General features: G+C 36.9%; 1 protein-coding gene across 1 annotated transcript in view; it reads left to right on the forward strand.

Annotated features, from left to right (window-relative positions):
- Positions 1-18,587, forward strand: part of LOC123673787 — a gene marked incomplete in the record, with an annotated part of 335,142 nt that overhangs the window by 275,131 nt on the left and 41,424 nt on the right. Inside the window, 1 exon segment of the mRNA XM_045608469.1 lies at positions 13,688-13,849. Within this exon segment, the coding sequence (XP_045464425.1) occupies positions 13,688-13,849 (162 nt within the window).

An 18,587-nucleotide genomic window follows, 5' to 3' on the forward strand; every position in this document is an offset into this window, starting at 1 on the left:
TCGATTTCAATAGTATCGTTCATCATACTAAGTAAATTAAAAACAAAACAACTAGTAATAATTTATTAATTCAATTTTCATATAGAACAGAAAAATGTCAACGAAATTTGTCGTACATTTCCTCTTGAAATTTTGCATATTTCAGCTAATTGTTTTTATGAATCATAGTTTGATTCTTCAGGAACATAACTCTTTGAATGCTATACTCAATCACTTTTTTTGTTATATACAGGGGTGCAAAAAAAATCGATTTCGTGAATTTTGACCTTAGATGTTTATAGTCTGTGGCCTGTGTCCAATGGATTTGCAGTGTAGAAGTTGGATTCTCTAACTGCTATCATATTGTGTTGATTATTTCATTTGATTTAGTACGGTCTTCAGTCGTTCGACCCTTTTATTCTCATTAAGATCATAGCCTGATCAGTTCCTTTTTTCCTTCGTTTGTGGGATCCTTCATTCTTTCGTAGAATTTCTCTGCCAGTTTCTTTATATTATTTATTATTTTTGTTTCTGTCTTTAGTCTTATTTCCTCGTTTCTAACGAACCAGGGCTCATTTGGAGCGTCTCTAGTTTAGAAATGAGAAGGGTAATTGCTTCTTTATCATTCCTTTTCAATGTGATTCATTATAATGTTGATTGTTCAGAAATATTGTCGAAAGTCAACTTTAGCGTTCCAAGTTTCAACTCAAGAATTGACCTGATTTTCAAGCCAGATAGAGCTCGAACGAACATTCTGCAAAAGGCACCTATTACAAAAATGTGTGAGAACTTCAACTCATTTTGTGATGGCCAGGATATATTCTCCTCATCAAGGGGAAATTTGATCAAGACGGTCATTGATTTTCAGGGAATGTATCTTAGATCATGTGAAATTTATGTTTTTCATTTTTTATTTCAATGCTATCTTTTGTTATTTTTTGTGATTTATATTCTGGGAATGTATCTTAGATCATGTGAAATTTTTGTTTTTCATTTTTTGTTTCAATGCTATCTTTTGTTATTTTTTGTAATTTATATTCACATTGTTCTGTAAATAGGTTAAACTGTTGGACAATAAAGCTATTATTATCCCCGACTTTTGCCTATACGCGTAGGATTCATTATTATTATTGTCTCTTACTGTATTGTTCTGTATTATTCCTAGTTTCCTTATTTGGTTTTTGTTTTTAATGAATAGGTATTCCACTTTCCTTAAGTCATTTTGGGTCTTATAATTGAGTGATAAATTCGCACTTTTAATGAATCGTCCAATTTGTTTTTGTTGTTCAAGAGAGACTATAAATATCCTCCGAGATTAATAGTCGTGTACACCCTACCATATGTAGGTTTTGAGACTACTTTTAGGATAATCAATATACAAGTTTATACGAGTTCATAGCTGGGTATCTCAATTTCCGAGATGAACTACTAAGGTGACTGGACTAGTTCTCCTACTTAATAAACAGTGGAAATCAAGGATCAAATGGGTTTTCCATTAAATGTTTTCAACATATGTAATTCAAGCAATGACAACAGGAATCTATAAATGTCTATAAATCATCGATTATAGACAATTTGGACAACCAGAAATAATAAAGGCAATACGTCATTGGTTATATTACGAAATACTCAAAGGATTTAAGTTAGGAACACAGAGAATAACGTAAACCTTAATGGACTGTTAGTAATCATCCTTGTATCTGGCGTGTCACTTTTTGAAGTGGGATATAAATTCTATAATAACTCCCTTCAATTTTTTCTAGACAAAAACAACACTTCTTGACATACAGACGAGAATATTGCGTTGCAGGCTAAGTTCGTAGGGACGATAACAAATTTGGCATGACGCCATTCGAGTTCAAACGGAATTGCACTCGTGAAACTGAAATTCCGACTTTTTCTACTTCATACTCCAAAGGAACATGACGTCCTCGAAGAGCGGAGTATTCAACGGGCAGAAAGTAGAGTTCTGCGGAATGGGTTTTTCCACAGACACCAACTTCGGGAACTTTGTCCCCGAACTGTCAATTTCCTTATCGCGCTGCTTCCTGAAAGTTGACAGCTCCCGGTTTTGTCACAGGAAAAATGCGGATCATAAAGAATATCAACTGATTGATTGTTGTTGGGGCTCTTTGGTTTTTTCGTAGCGCCAAATTGATATCAAACCTATAAATTTTCTGGTGTAACCCGAGCCAGAACTTGTTGGTCGGTGTTGGTGACGGTGACTGATTACAGCTCGTTCAGTTGTCAGCAGGAGCCAATATAGATAATTTGTTATTTGTCCACCGCCCACTTCATATTTTTCCATATTTCTGGTGTTTATGTGGAATTGAATGACGTCGAAAGAAAAAGAAAATGTAGGTTTGATTCAGATCATGTGGAGACACTCATGCATTCTAACAATTGAATTAAGAGAAAATTTAATACATTGATGCAATTCAGCTGATTTAAAAAACTATAAAACTTTATCTCTGCACTTATCAGTTTTGTGACTGTTGAAGTGTTTCATTACTAATCGCAAATATTTCAATTATAAAAGCCTTGCTCAAAACATAAAGATTTGAGGTCATTTAAATAACAGGTGTCTCAAAATTATGACAATATTGTGTCAAAACCTTCCCTATTTGATATGACAGACGGCGAACGCAGTGGACGCCCAAAAGAGGCTGTCACCGACGAAAAAATCAAAAAAGTTCACAAAATAATTTTGAATGACTTTAAGGTGAAGATAGCAAACATTGTGAAGATATCATTTGAATGTATACATCATATCATTCGCGAGTATTTGTACATGAGAACGCTGTATGCAAAATGGGTAACGCGCGAGCTCACAATCGATCAAAAGCAACAACGTGTTAATGATTCTGAACTGTGTTTGAAGCTGATTGAGTGCAATAAACATGAATTTTTGCGTCGATATGTGACAATGGATGAAACATGGCTCCATCACTCCGGAGTCCAATCGACAGTCTGCTGAGTGGACTGCATACCATGAACCGAATCTAAAGCGAGGAAAAATACAACAGTCAGCAGGCAAGGTTATGGCATCAGTAATCTGGGATGTGCAAAGTATAATATTCATAGATAACCTCTAAAGGGCCAGACCATCAACAGCGATTATTATATGGCGTTATTATATCGTTTAAAGGATGAAATCGTTAAAATGGCCCCATTTGTAGAAAAAAGTGGTGTTTCATCAAGACAATGCGCCGTGTCTCGAATCAGCGAAGAAAATAGCAAAATTTCATGAATTGGGCTTCGAATTGCTTCTGCATCCACCGTATTCGCCAGATCTGGCTTCCAGCGACTTTTTCCTGTTCTCAGAACTCAAAAGAATGCTCGCTGGAAAAAAAATTAGCGCCAATGAAGAAGTAATCATCGAAACTGAGGCCTATTTTGAAGCGTAAGACAAATCGTACTACAAAAATGGTATCGAAAAGTTGGAAGATCGCTATAATCGCTGTATCGCCCTCAAAGGCTACTATGTCGAATAATAAAATCGAATTTTGCCGAAAAAATGTGTTTTACTATGGTAGACCGGGGACTTTTCAGTTGGCCTGTTATCTATATTTATTAAATTGTAGTTGAGAACACCGTCAGCTAGCTTTAAGAAACGCCAACTTGAAAAATGTTACAGAAGTAGCGATTTCCATGGATGAATAGCTCTTCGATATTACTCTTTTGTGAAATGGATATGCAAATCGTCAACAACTGTACCAAATATTCTTCAACTTATGTTGAAGACTCTCAATAAGCAAACAAAAATTCCCACCGATCCAAAATCATTCTGCTTCTCATCTGATCACACACAGTAGCCTTCAACTCCAAAAACCAACCGTATGCAGATCAATGCAAGCCCGCAGGTATTAATGAAGCCGAATATCGTTCCTCGGCGAGAATACCCAACAGGAAGTTCGGCACTGTCTCCTCCAGAACTCGCAAATTAAACATAGATCTGGCAAACCTCAAGGTGAGTCCCAGATTCCCCGGGAACTTAATCATCGTAAAGGTAAACTATCGTCGAAAGTGCCATAAATTCCGTCTATTATGCATTTATCAGAGTTTGCTATTGTAATGTGTGTGTTCCTCCGATTGTACCTCGGGGTGAGGAATTACGGGGTAACAGAAGCTGTAAAGTGCAATTATTCCTCCAGAGCACGGGGGACTGTATCCTGTGCTGTTTGTGCTCTGTTCATGGCCTTGATGTTGACATTCCGATACAACTCGAATTATTCAGCAAATAATTGGAGGATTGACTACAAATGAACAACGGTCGGTTCTGGTCATTGAATATCGGATATATTATCAATTGTATTATGTTGTAGGTACAATAGATATTAATATTATGTCATATTCCAGTGGAGAATCATTCGGTGAATTTTTCAAATGGTTAATTAATATTAGTTCTCGTTTCTTCTTATTTTCAATGTTTTCAATCTTATATTATTGATCCGGTGGAGAACCTAAATAAATTTCTCAAATGGGAGGTTATTGAGCTAAATTTTCATCAAAATCATTTTTTTTTGATGCCCTATATGTTGTCACAAAATTCAAATAGGATTATAGGACCATCCCAACAAATCTGGTATGAGTGTTCTTGGCGTTATATAAGAACTGACTTATGAGTTTCAATTTGATCGAATCGCTGTTATTATATTCAACAAAAAAAAAAGTTTTAGATGGTTTCAAATACTAAGCCGCATGTCTGATTAAACAATTGAACAGGCACATTCGAATTCTCAATCGACCTTAAACTTCAAGGCTCAAGCTATCTTGTGTGCGGGCCAGCAGAATCGCAGAATATTATCATTAGAAAATTGTTTTCTTAGCATGAAATATACGACTTTTTATGGCGAGACTGAATGTTGGATAATTTTACCTGAGCCAAAATATGTGCTCTTTTCATCATACTTCTTTGTCAGCAGAGAGCATTCCATTTAATTAAGTGAATATTTTCAAATTACATTGATACGCAGCTGATCCAGGAATAGGTGCAGAGCCGTCGCTAGGGGGTAGGAAGCGTAGGCAGTGGCCTAGGGCGACAAATTTCGGGGGCGGCATTTCAAGCTTGATCAACAAAAATCCCATCTGTATAAATTTAGCGAATGAGAATGCAATTCAGGCAGAAACAACAAGGAGGAATACATATAAATTTAATATCAAAGTCACTTCATTTTCCATTATACTCATTAATGTCTCAGATGACGCCCTAATAGTACTTTTTTACGAGTTATCGACGTTATGGTCTATATTATGGTAGTATTGTTTGTTATTCCAAATAGATCCTCCTCTATTTTTTTTGCCATTTTGAAATATTAAACATTCACTCATTTTTCAAGTAATATTTCTTATACAGAGTGCGGCAGAGCCGATTGACCAGTTTCAAAGGGCTATTCCAAAAAAATGGTAAAAGTTAGAGAAAATCTGTTTAACTCATTGGAATCAGTAGAAAATGCAGTTTTTTTGCTCAAGTTTTGAGAACGATATCACTAAGTTAGCGGCCGTCAGCAGCGACACTCTGAATCAGTCGACTTCGGAAGTTTTCGACCGCTTTTCGGCATATCAACGGAGGTATAGCCCGGTTATTCGCTGCTTGAGTTTTGGCAGGGTGTGTGGACGATGTTTGAAGACCTTATCTTTGAGTTGGCCCCAAAGGAAGAAGTCACAGATGCTCAAATCTGGTGAGCACGCTGGACTATCCACGTCTCCTTTCAGAGAGATCTCTCTGGGAAGCATCTGTCTCAAAACAGATAATGAAGTTTGAGCTATGTGGGCTGTAACGCCATCCTGCTGGAACCAGATGTCGTCCAAGTCGTGTTCTTCAGCAAGATCTTCCAATTCAGGCTGTAGAAAGGTTTCCAACATGGACACATAACGCTGGGAAGTTACTGTGACGGTGACATTTTCTTCCTCAAGCAGCTTCTCGAACAAACTGGACATTTCACGACGTTCTTACTGTTCTCGGTCGTCCATGTCCTCGCCCTTGTCGTGTACTTCCTGTTTCCTCAAGTTGGCGAGCCCAAGTTTCGATTGTGTTTGCAGAAGGGAATGAAACAATGACAGGAATGTCGAAATGCCCGCTGGATCGCGATCACAGAACGGTTATTTTCGTAAAACGTGCGAACGGCAAAACCTCGATGCACTACGCTCCAAATCATGATTCTGGCTAAAAACTACCGTCTCTGAGAAACACATAGACTCATGCCGCACCTACCTGTCCCCATCACATCCCTAGCAATGGCCTGTCAAAACTCGTCAATCGGCTCTGCCGCACCCTGTAATGACTAAAACTGCTACAATATGTTATCTAGAAATCTAGAAAATTATGAGATAACATCAATAACGTCGACATTTTTCGACATTCAAGGAAAATAAAGGTTGTTTCAAATTCGACGGCCTATTAGACGTTTCTGGAGAATGAGGCCGATTTTAAATCTGAAAATTCAGAATATGACATAGGGCATGATGCTCTATTCAGCTAAAATATTTTCTAAGCTCCGGCACTTCCGGTTATAAAAGAATTGAAAAAAAAAATTTCAAAAGAAATTTGTTTTTTCATTTTATGAGTTAGATTTTATCAAGATTTTCATTTTCGATTATTCTTTTCTAAAATTATTGCGTTAGCCCTCATAGTTTTCAAAAAATTGAGAAAAAACCGTAAAAAAGAGAGAATTTCCTCAGTCACAATTACGTGAATTATTTTTACTGTGAATATCCTATGCGTATACTCAATTCATTTTCTCAAACTAGAATGATGTAGGAATATCGTGCATATCTTGAATTTGAAAAATATCATCACAGGGTGTTTCAAATATTGTGCCAAAAATTGTGAACAAAATTTGATCATAACTTTCGATTTTCAAATTAGAACCCTATTTTTTTGTGACACCTTAAAAATATTTCATGAAATAGAGACTATGGAAATTCTCTCTTTTTTTCGGTTTTTCCTTAATATTTTGAAAACTATGGGGACCAACGCAATAATTTCAGAAAAGAGTAATTGAAAATGGAAATCTTGATAATATCTAAGACATAAAATGAAAAAAAAAACTTTTTTTTTTAATTTTTTTTTTAATTCTTGTATAACCGGAAGTGCCGGAACTTTGAAAATATTTTAGCTGAATAGGCATGAGCAATGTCATATTCCGAATTTTCAGATTTCAAATCGACCCCGTTCACAAGAAACGTCTAATAGGCCGTCGAACTTGAAACACCCTGCATAATCATTGTAAGGGTTTCAGAACGGATTTATCACAACAATATTTAACCTCTCGACTATAAAACGTGTACATCAAACGAATAAGATAAAATGATCGTACGTTATTTTGTAGCAGCGGAAAAACGTACGATTTTTCAATTGCGAAACACGAACATGACGTCGACGTTATTGTCTCTCACCCGCGAAACAGGCGAGCGTTACGTTCGAATAGCAATTTCACGGATGCTAGACCAAAAACGTATGTCCCGGGACGCGATTAAATCCCACAAATAATCAGCGACAGCCGCTCCGGTCGCACGTCGCTTAGTTGGAAAATTCATTAACGCCAAGATTACGTTTCTGTAATTGAGCCAAAGTAATCTGCGTGCAAGATCTCATAAACGTTATCAGTTTGTAACTAAGGACCCGATGGAACTCGGAAAGAGGAAATGGGGTCACTGACGCGCGGTGGTGACCTTTTTTTTCTATCCCTCGGGTGACTATCTGACTTGGAAGCATGTCGTAGGTCTACGCGGTGAGCACGCATTCTTTGTCTCGTTGGATACTTCGTTTGAAAACGATTAAGGTGTGATAAGGATTTGGGGCTGTTTGTGCATTAATCCTTAATGATCACTAACATTAATGTAAATTTTCGTTTTCACTAACAGATGTTTACAAAAAAAAATTGTGATTTTCGATTCCTAGTCAACGAAAAGTAAAGGAAACTCTGGATCACTTCTAGCATGAATAAGCTATTTTCAATCTAGAACGAAAACTTGTACTTTGCCTTAAGGAATTACCAGGGCCTTCGCTAACCAAACTTCAGTCCTAGGAAGAGATCCAATTTGCCGCCCTAACTCTGCAGAATGCTAAAAATTAATATTGGATATTCGGGCCCCATGGTCCGCTCTAGCGTTTCTGCCGCCCCGGCGAAAATACAAGTCGGCATCCTTGCAGGTTTTGTACTAAGCAAAAGAGCGGGGGGAGGTTTGGTTGGATTGGTGAATTTGTACTGATATATTTAGGGTTTTCATGAAAAGTTTTTTTGGAAAGAAAAAGTGTATTTCAAGTATATCTCATTATTGTTTATGGATTCAAATTTGAATGGAATAGATGATTTAGAAAACGTTGAATGTACTAAACAATAAACGTGCTCAACTGAATTCTCATGAATCAATGATGAAATATATCAATTGAATTCAGACTTTAGATTCTTCTGCTGAGTTTCGACATCATAAAACTCTCGAATATTTCTTTTTTTCTTTGATATGATTGAATGTTATAATTGGATGATGCGAATTTTGAATTCGAATAGATGTTGGAGACATTCTCCAACTAAGATGCTAAGAATTAGTGAATTTGATAAAAAATCACTTGTGAAATTGAAAAATGATATTGAATTCATTCTTTCAGGAATCCAGATTTTTCGGAAAAAGTAAAATAATGCCGCCCCTCTAGAGCGGGTCGTGCGGTTTCGGTTTTGTATAAAAAAAACATTTTGTTTTTTCTTTTAGGATTATAGAGTTTAAAAATCGGATTTTGCGGATGCATCATTATTTTGAATTCGATGGCGCCCACGGCCAACACTAATCAATTTGATATAAAAAATGAAAAATATTATAATATAATGCGAAGTGGTATGAAATAATAAAACTTCTTATATATCTTAAGAAGAAGAAGAAGTTGGACATGGTGAAATGCAATCGTTTCTTGTATATTTCGCATTTTATTCCGAGGAATCAACATTTTAATCGGTTATTGAAAAGGAAAATGATCCAGAAGTCGCCCCAAGTGGCGATAAAATTCGGCAACGTTTAGCAAGGCGAACGCCAAGAAGCCTGATGATTTAGCGTCAAGAACTTGGAAACAGCATTAGCGTGCAGATTTTCCTGAATTCTGCTCTGGGATAAGCCCCAGCTGATTCTTTTATGGGATTTCTACATAATTTCCTCAAACAATAATCTACATTGAAGAAAGTTATTATTTTAAATTTGCGAAGGAGAAAAAAATAATTCAGTAACTTTTCGTTTTTCGCAATAAAAATTGATATGTTCTTCATACAAAAAGCAGTGATATATTTTTAAAATATTCGTTAAAAAAACTACCAAAAATCATTACAAAAGGGGTAAAATTATAATTTCTTGAAAGTTGTCATACAGTGCTGCCCTCTACCAATTTTCTTCGAAAAAAGAAAGAAGACGAAGTGAATGTACAACTTCGTACACCATATAAAGTTTGATCATCGCAGGAGCGCCAGAGGGGAAATAATGGGTACCAAAGTTCGACTGATACGAGAAAAACCACGTGGTGGTTATTCCTTTGAACAGAAACACAAATTTTTGAAGGGTTATTTTTATGGAACATATCACGATTCTCAAACTTGACTACCCGAACCTATCTTGAAAATTTAAGGACTTTCCGTCGGAGAATTTCCCTGTTTACGGCCGCACGGACGGATAGATTCGAATTTGAGAACGTAAATTACGGAAAACGTGATGAAATGATAAAGCGAACCGGCACCCAAAAATGCCACTCCGTTAGGGTAATTGACGTGAAATCAACTATTTAGATACCTTAACGTCCCACATTGCTCTTGCTGTCCTAAATCTGAAATGCAAAAAGCAAGCGATGAAAACCCACAATGTGGTCCAGGTTCGGACCCGACACAGTCATAAATCGCGTAGGTAAAACATTCCACCTATTACGTGCAAATGAAATCAGAAGAAAAAAGCTACGGAACTAGGAAGAGACCCGCGCTCTGCAAAAACGCTATGTTCTTGTCGTCTACATCGTCATAATGAACGTGGTGTGTACTTTGTACCAGGACATGAGAGAAATTCGAGGTGCTCTGATGTCCTATTATGTTTTGCACGTCAGGGTTTCCCAAACTGCTGACTATAATCTCGGCTAAATGAATTATTCATAGAGCTGGTTCATTTTTACCTTTTGCGGCTTAAAGACTGTAGCAAAATGTGGTCTCTGCATTTCAATGCGTGTTCGACACTGTTACAGGGTGAGCAAAATGCCTGTATGTTCTACTTAGTTCGAAGGTTCATTATTACTTCTAGTCTTCCTGCAAAAAAACTGACAAAAATTCGCAAACGAATTAGTCCGTTCTCTGCAAAATATTCTGTAGTAAGATTTGGTAATTACTATCGATACTACCAATTATTTGATGACCGAGTAGCTGATAGTGGACCTGACCGAATGAGTGCGCCCCTGAGTTTATGATATATTATTGTATTCATAAAATGGGCACTTATCTGTGATCATTACTGTACTATTGAATTTTTGTTGATTTTTATATTTTTATTGAAATATGTTAAAAGAAATTGATCTTGATTTGTGAATTTATTTGAATACTGGCTACTGCATTATATTTTGATTATTTAGAAGTCACGTACAGGCTCACGCCTCTGTGATTATATGTTTATACCCTGTAGCTTACAGAATAAACCATATTATTATTATTATTAATACTCCAATATTTTTTGCTTATGTGGAAAATCTTTCAGATCAATATTCGTTCTGATCACATATACAGGGTGAGTCTTTGACTTGTACATATATTTCAACCGGAGATTCCTGAGGTCAAAAGAAACATATTTGTCCTTTACCATTTTTTCCGATTTGATGTTTTTTTCTCACTTAGTATAGCGGGCATTCTAGAGTTGACCGCACTTCAATGGAATTTTACGTTCGGAAAAAATTTACCACATCAATAAAAAAACTATATTCCGAAAATCATTTTCTCTGATTCCTTTCCATTTGCTAGATATAACCAAAAATTTTATTTTTATTGGATTTTTCAACAGCCTGTATCTTTTCAACCAAGCCGAATTGGAAAAAATGGCAAAGTAGAAAGTGTTTCCTTTAACATCAGGAATCATCGATTCAAATATATGAACAAGTCAAATTCAAATTGATTTCGATTCGAATTCTGAGGTGGTAACAAAAATGTACTAAAATCATACACGAAAATGATTTGATTGTTAAAATCATCACAATAAAAGTTTCGTGAAATGTTTTCACCGTAACCTGACAAATCTGTAATATTCTCAGACATTCTACATCGTTCCACTCAAGCCTGGGTAACTTCGTCAACTGTAAAGTGAGCAGTTTCTGTCCCAGTTCTATGATATCCAGAAGTTTCCACAGACATATCACGACATAAGTAACTTAGACAACCAGTTATATAAAGTTTGATCCACAAATTCCACCTTCCATAACACAAAATTACTTAGAAAGTTGAAATTAACCCATTTTCCTTTTTCACGTATTCCTTTGTTCGTTATTCTTTTGAGTCATGTTATTCTTCCGTATGAACCCTATTTTACATTTTTGCGAATGTCGACATTAACCATCCTCGTACGGGCCAAGATGATGCGAAAATATATCTGCACCGTCTGCGTGAATGACGCATATACAAGGTGGTCCAACGAAAACTCAACTTAATGTGTTATTCATGTGGCATGTGAAGAGAGCAATGTGGTCCCATACAAAGCTTTTTTTTTATATAGTACAAAGGAGCTCTATCTGGAGTCAGAGAGCTCTCTTCATATACCATAGGATCTTCAGAAAAACTTGGGGGCTAAAACTTGAAATAACGAACTGGATCTATAAATCCATAATTCGGCCAATCGTTAGCTTTGCAGCTCTCATTTGGTAGCCAAGAGCAAGACTAGTATCGGAGCAATTAGCCTTGGAAAAACTACAATGAACAGCGTGCTGGTCTTTCATAGGAGCATCACGCTCTTGTTCAACTGCTGCCATGCATCTCATCTTAGATCTGTCTCCTCTAGATATCTTTCTGGAAGGCGAGGCGGCCAGATGGGCTCACAGGGTGGCAAAGAAGCGTTCACTAAAAACTAGCGACTACTCAGGGCATCTTCGCATTCTAAGTGAGTGCAAGGAGCTCCTGGATGTGGTGACAGATAACCTACCACTGAGACTCGAGTTTCGAAATAACTGCAAAACGACATTTCCAAGTCGTGAACAATGGGATAAGAATGAAGTGACTCTAGAGGTTCTGCGGTATTCTGTACCAATGGAAGGTCTTTCAATCCAATCAGTCACACCAATGGGTTTCTGCCCTTCGATATTCCAGGCAGAAACCCTTGTCATAAGTGCCATGAGTCCGTTCAGCTTCGTACAAACCTTGGCTCTTGGCTTTTAAAGTCGAAATAAGGTATAGATGTAGCCCCAAGAAGTTCATTGAGACACTATTGCCTGAATAGTTATGTCCTAATTATATGATATACAGTAGTTTTCACAGACATATCACGACATAACGAACTTAGACAACCAGTCATAAAGTTGGATCCAAAAATTCCACCTTCCATAACATAAAATTAGCTAGAGAGTTGAAATTAACCCGGTTCCCTTTTTCACGTATTCCTTTTGTTCGTTATTTTTGAGTCATGTTATTCTTCCGTATGAACCCAACTTTACATTTTTGCGAATGCTGGCATTAGCCGTTCTCATACGGGCCGAGCTGATGCGAAAATATATCTACGTCGTCCGCGTGAATATATAGTAAAGAGGAGCTTTGTCTGGCCTGAATTATCGTTTATTCAGAAGGCCAGAGGATGGGGCCGAGTGGTGTTCGCAGGGTTGATTTTCGGTTTTTTCCTGCACACGTCGCGGACAAGGATAAACTGAGGACGTGCCGAGATTTATCGTCAGATTGAGCAATTTGTTCCCGTGTCCAATTTGGATGCAAAGAGATAAGATTAACCTTTCTTCTTTGAGAAAGGACTACGGTGTGGTTGTTTTGACGGGCATGGCGATTCGCAGTCTTCGGTTTATTATTTTCAACGATAAATCTTTACAGAGAACGAATTTTTACCGTCCCTGAGATGTTTCGCTGTTGACCTGTCTGCCGTGCACTCGTACGTAATTGCTCAGATAGCAAGACCCACAATAATAATAATAATATTCATTCTTTCTTTAAGACAGAATACACTGTATAGAAAGCGCCAGAAAAATATTAATAAAGAAAGCAAATATGTAACTCAAAAAGAAAAACTTTGAGTAACAAAATATTGAGATTCCTTAAACAAAAAAGAAATTCATGTATTGAAAAACTTAATATATCTCCTCTCATAGTTATGATAAGTGTAATGGAGAAAGAAAAAACTAAAACACTATAAAAACAATTTATCAGTAACAATTTCTCAATCTCTTTCCCAAATTTTCTGTACTCCAATACTTTCAGTTTCTCCGGAAGATGATTCAACAATTTAATACCATAATACGTTGGCGATTGCTGAAATTTAGTTGTTCTATGTTTTGGAATATAGAGAATATCTTTATGCCTTGTATTGAAACCATGATAATAAGAGCATTTTCTCTGAGGCTGTATAATTAACTTATATGAAATGTCACGTTTTCACTTCTCCAATCTGAATGATGATTCAGTTTTATTTTGCATCAATATGAAACTTTTAAATATGTATCATATCAATGACCCAGCAACTTGAAATTAACAATAACTTGTTTTTTTTTCAGCAACCTACAGCCAAACAATGAATAGTAATGGTACAGGCACAGGAAGATCACATCTCAAACTGACTCTATCGAAAGGGGATTTAGGAACCAAATTCGAATGTCAAGTAGAGAGTATGGCACTGAAACAACCTATTATAGCTTTTGTGATAGCTGAAGTTTATGGTGAGTATTCTCTCTTTTCTTCAAAATATTTCACTCATTCATTTCTCGTGACTCAAACTTCAAAACCAATTTTTCATGACATAATCTGGCTTGCGTTATTATTACATTCGGTTTATTTGACTATAAAAACAAAATGAACACTTCAAATAATATTGTACAAATGAACTGAAATAAAGAGACAGAGGCTCTATTCTAAGAATGCATCGAAAGATCCAATTATAAGAAATGTGTTCGTTTTTCGTTGACGCAAAGATATAGCTAGATATTTATCATTATTAAGACCCATGTTCAATGACCCATCAATGGACAACATACGAAATAAAAAAGTTACATTATTGTAGGATTCAGTTACTTATTGTTCCCTGTAAATAATTGAGATGGTTAACCGGATGTTAGGAGACCTATTAGTCTCTTCAAGTGCCAAGGGCATGACAAATTCAATGAGTTTACAGGGAACGAATTGTTATTGTACATAATGCGAAAAGGATGTGTTATTCTTCGGGGTGTCGAAGAATGTGTTATGTCGATTATAAAACTTGAGAGATTTATGGGGTTGGGAAAAGTTTCAGAACAAGACGATTATGCCAGATGGGTTACATCTGTTTTCTCAGGCTCTAGTCCTTCTAGAATATTCGATTCCCAGGAATCCGCGAAGATCTTTGTGGGCGGTACGGCAAAAATCTTATTGGACTAGGGGGATGGTACCTTCCCCTAAGGGTGTGGTCAAACCAAGACAGGGTAGTTCCAATCGACAGAGAGGACAGTTCAGATTAAACCGAAGACGGGTACAGACGGTACAGTTTTAACTTAAGTCTAAGACGGGGGACAGAACAAGTTCGGTCGGTCAACTTAAGACGTACGACGTAAAGACGGTTCGCAGACTAGATTAAGACGAGTCGCGAACAAATCAAAGACGAGTCGACCAAAAACTTCAAGTACGACGAAGACGTTTCGAGTAATTAAACTAGAGTTAAAGACGAAATTCAGTACCGTAGTGAGAAACTTGTAATTGAGACGTAATTAGGATCTTCTCAATACTGAGTTTGTACTGTATAAGTGTGGCTTTGTAAATAGATGTAAATAATTGAAAAGAGTTTAATTATTACAAATCCAACAAAGTCACGGAGAAAAAGACGAAAGGCCAGGTAATCGAATCATACCTCTAGACGATCGATTAACCAAGCCTACATTATTATTGTACAGATATTGAAATATAATTCATGACCTCTTCAAAAAGTATAACCACATGTGACTCTTCATCACTGTCAAGCGTTGAAATATTATTTTTGATTTCGCGAACGAATACGAATTTTTGGACTTGGGTTCACGCCAAATTATAATTGTCATAAGATCTTATGAGATTTCTCAACAGACTATGGCCTGACGAAAATAATGACTTGTATGAAAGTATTTTATTGTCAATAAATTACTGGAAATACACTCATAGCAACGTCTAAAAAACAGCACGAACTATAAGGTTAACTGATAGGTAATATGTTGGGAATAAACGAGCAAAATGGTCGTCGGAAATAGTAAAGTAATGAAAAATATCTGGTAGTAAAGATAAATGGAATCATACGTCGAGTGGCGGTGTGCTCTAAACAAAACATTCGTCATTTCGATTTATTGCGTGAACCCTGACATGTATCTACTTCAAACGTTCGATATAGACGAAAATTAAAATCCTGTTCCACTCCATCCTAGTCCTCGCAGTTAGTTCCGACTTCACCATCAATCCTTTATCGTGGTTTTTCGCAGAACAAAACCACTCCGTTTATGGAACATTTATTTCCCTCGCCGCTGATTCATGGATCGGCCCCTTCATCGGTTAAAATTTCCGAGCAGCGACGCTTTTTACTCTAATTTGATTAAGGACGCGTTCGGCCAAAGTGGACCAGCATGTAATTGACCGAAAACGATCGGGTCCGAAATATACCGGTGGCCTAACGGCCGGCCCCTCCTTGTAATTTCAACGACCCAAACAACAGAACCCGAAACCCATATATCAGGCCCTTCTAATGGACACTAAGCCGCGTTAGTCGATAGCCCCGCACGAGGAAATTGAAAGTTCCAAAATTCGGGGCGACTATCAAAAATGCCACTTTGATCGAAATTAAGTTTTGAGAGGGGTTTATACAACGTGTCATTTTCGTGATCTCCCAATGTTCAAATACTTCTCTCTCCTTAGCGTTTTTGAGATCCCATCACTTTTCACGATGAGTGAAGCAATCTCAAACGTTCTTCTGATTTACCGTTCTTTTCTACCACATGTAAGAATTCAAAATACGTTTTTTCGTCATTATTTTCAATTTTAGCTTTGACAAGACTTTATGTACAATATTTTCGAGTGAAAATTCATAAAAAAATGAATGTTAGTTCGGAAAGTTATATCATGCATATATTTATTTTTCAATAAAAACTTCATCCAATTTTTTTCTTTCCATTCCATGAAATTGAATTAATGAGGTTTTTTGGCAATGACGAACTCTTGAATAGTGAAACCTCATATAAATCAATGGTCTCTAGCTTGAAATAAAGCGTACTAATTTTCGAACTGATCGCTGAAAAGCTATATACCCCTCCTAAGGAACATGAAGAAGAGTTCGTTATAGCCAGTGACGTGAAAAGTGTTATATCCAGATTGTATAATTTCTCCAGCATAATTTTTTGGCAATCTTATGGGCCGTTTCATCATCTTCTCTGGACTCTTGCGACTAACTAACTCTAATCAACTCGAGATTTAGTTATCTGGTCTATCCCACCACTTCTGGGGCACCTCCTGGTACTAAACATGGTACCAGTAATGACCTGACCAATTGCAAACCTTCACTAACCCCCTCGTCAAAATGGCACAGTTTCAAGTATATTTGGTATCTCCGCAAGTTTCATGTTGATATTTTCCAGTTTCTCTTTTTATTGCAAATATGTGGTTACAGACATGTTCCCTGGACCTTCCAATAAAACATATGATCTTCTTCAAGTAAATTGGTTCCTTTGTAAAAGAATTGGCATTGACAAATTCTTTGGACCTTCAGGAGGCAAAAATTTCAAAATTGAGGCCCCCAATTCAAATTATTTATAGTTATAGTTTATAGTAGTATGAGGGATCCCGATGATATACATCGGGATCCTTCATATATCCCTCAACCTTCGTTTGTTCAACTTTTCTTTCTTCTGATGAAAAGTGGATTGGGGTCTAAATAATTGTAATAAATCTGCTCACATAATACTTGAATGGCCTCTAGGACAAACAACAAATTATACTTACACTTCTTATATCAACATCTGGAGCTACAATGATTAGGGGAGGGGGGGTTAAGGCAGGGCTGCATCCTATCTCCGTTGCTGTTCAATATTTACTCCGAGGTTATTTTTAGGGGAGCTTCAGAGAAAAGATCAGAAGGCATTGAGGTAAATGGTGTCGTAGTGAACAACATAAAATACGCCGATGATACTGTAGTTCTTGCAGATACTGAAGAAAATCTGCAAATACCGATGAACTACATGGTTAGAAGCATATGAAGAATATGGTCTCTTTATCAACGAAGCGAAAACAAAGCTACTGGGTTTTGCAAAAACAAGTATAACTGCGCACTATAAAACAGATTAAATCCTGCAAATATTTGGGCACTAACATCAACAGCCAATGTGACCCTAAAATAGAAATAAGATCACGTATTGAGCAAGCCAGAAAGGCCTTTATGAGCATGAAACAGTTCTTTACGAAACCTGAGATAGGACTGGACCTCCGAATGCGAATGGTAAGATGCTATGTGTTTTCCATTCTGTTATATGGTTGTGAAGGATGGAATCTCGATCCAACTACAGAGAAGAAACTGCAGGCATTTGAGATGTACCTTTGTAGACGCATGTTGAGGATATCTTGGGTGCAAAAAATGATCAATTAGCAAGTACTTACCTCAATGCTTAAACCACTTGAGCTCTTCTTTAGGATCAAAGAAGGAAATACCAAATACATAGGGCATATAATGAGGGGTGCGAAATATGAGCTTCTGAGGTTGATAATAAGATACAGGGCAGAATATCGGCGGGTAGAAGACAAAATTCCTGGCTGAAGGATTTAGGAAGATAGTTCTGTTGCACCTCCACCCACATTTTTAGGGCAGCTACATCAAGAATTTTGATTGCCAGATGGATCGCCAACCTTCATTAGGAGACGGTGTACTAAGAAGGAGAATATCAACTGTCTGTTTTCTTCTTCTCAAATTGAATCGGAAAGTTCTTCATCATCTTATTTGCAAATCTTTTCAGAAGTCTATCATCATCGAAATGTCCTAAACGTTGCAAATTCCGCACTCAAGTTATTTCAAATTATCTGAAAATGTATGATTTTCTGCGACAAATGTTCTCAGTTTTCAATTCCACATATTATAATTTCACAGGAACTGATATTTACTGTTCTCATGTCATGACGTTGAACTGCATTCACTAGCTTGGCGAATCTCACATCGCATATTCTCTCACTCAAAACAGTGGATAGGTACTTGATGTTCTCTTTTCCATAACAAAAATTTCCTCCATACTTCGAAGTTATGAACACATATTCGCAAATACTTGGCTTCAACTTAATGCCTTATAAGCTTCAATTGCTCGGTCTTTGCTCTTTCGTACGCCATTCACAGGATAAGAACCCTGTTCATGTAATACTCACTCGCTCTGCTCGCCGAAGGGGCTCCGCCCCTTGGACCCCGTCACTATGCCAGTAGATCCTTCACTG

This window comes from Harmonia axyridis, chromosome 2 (assembly GCF_914767665.1).
Source record: "Harmonia axyridis chromosome 2, icHarAxyr1.1, whole genome shotgun sequence".
Taxonomy (NCBI): Eukaryota; Metazoa; Arthropoda; class Insecta; order Coleoptera; family Coccinellidae; genus Harmonia; species Harmonia axyridis.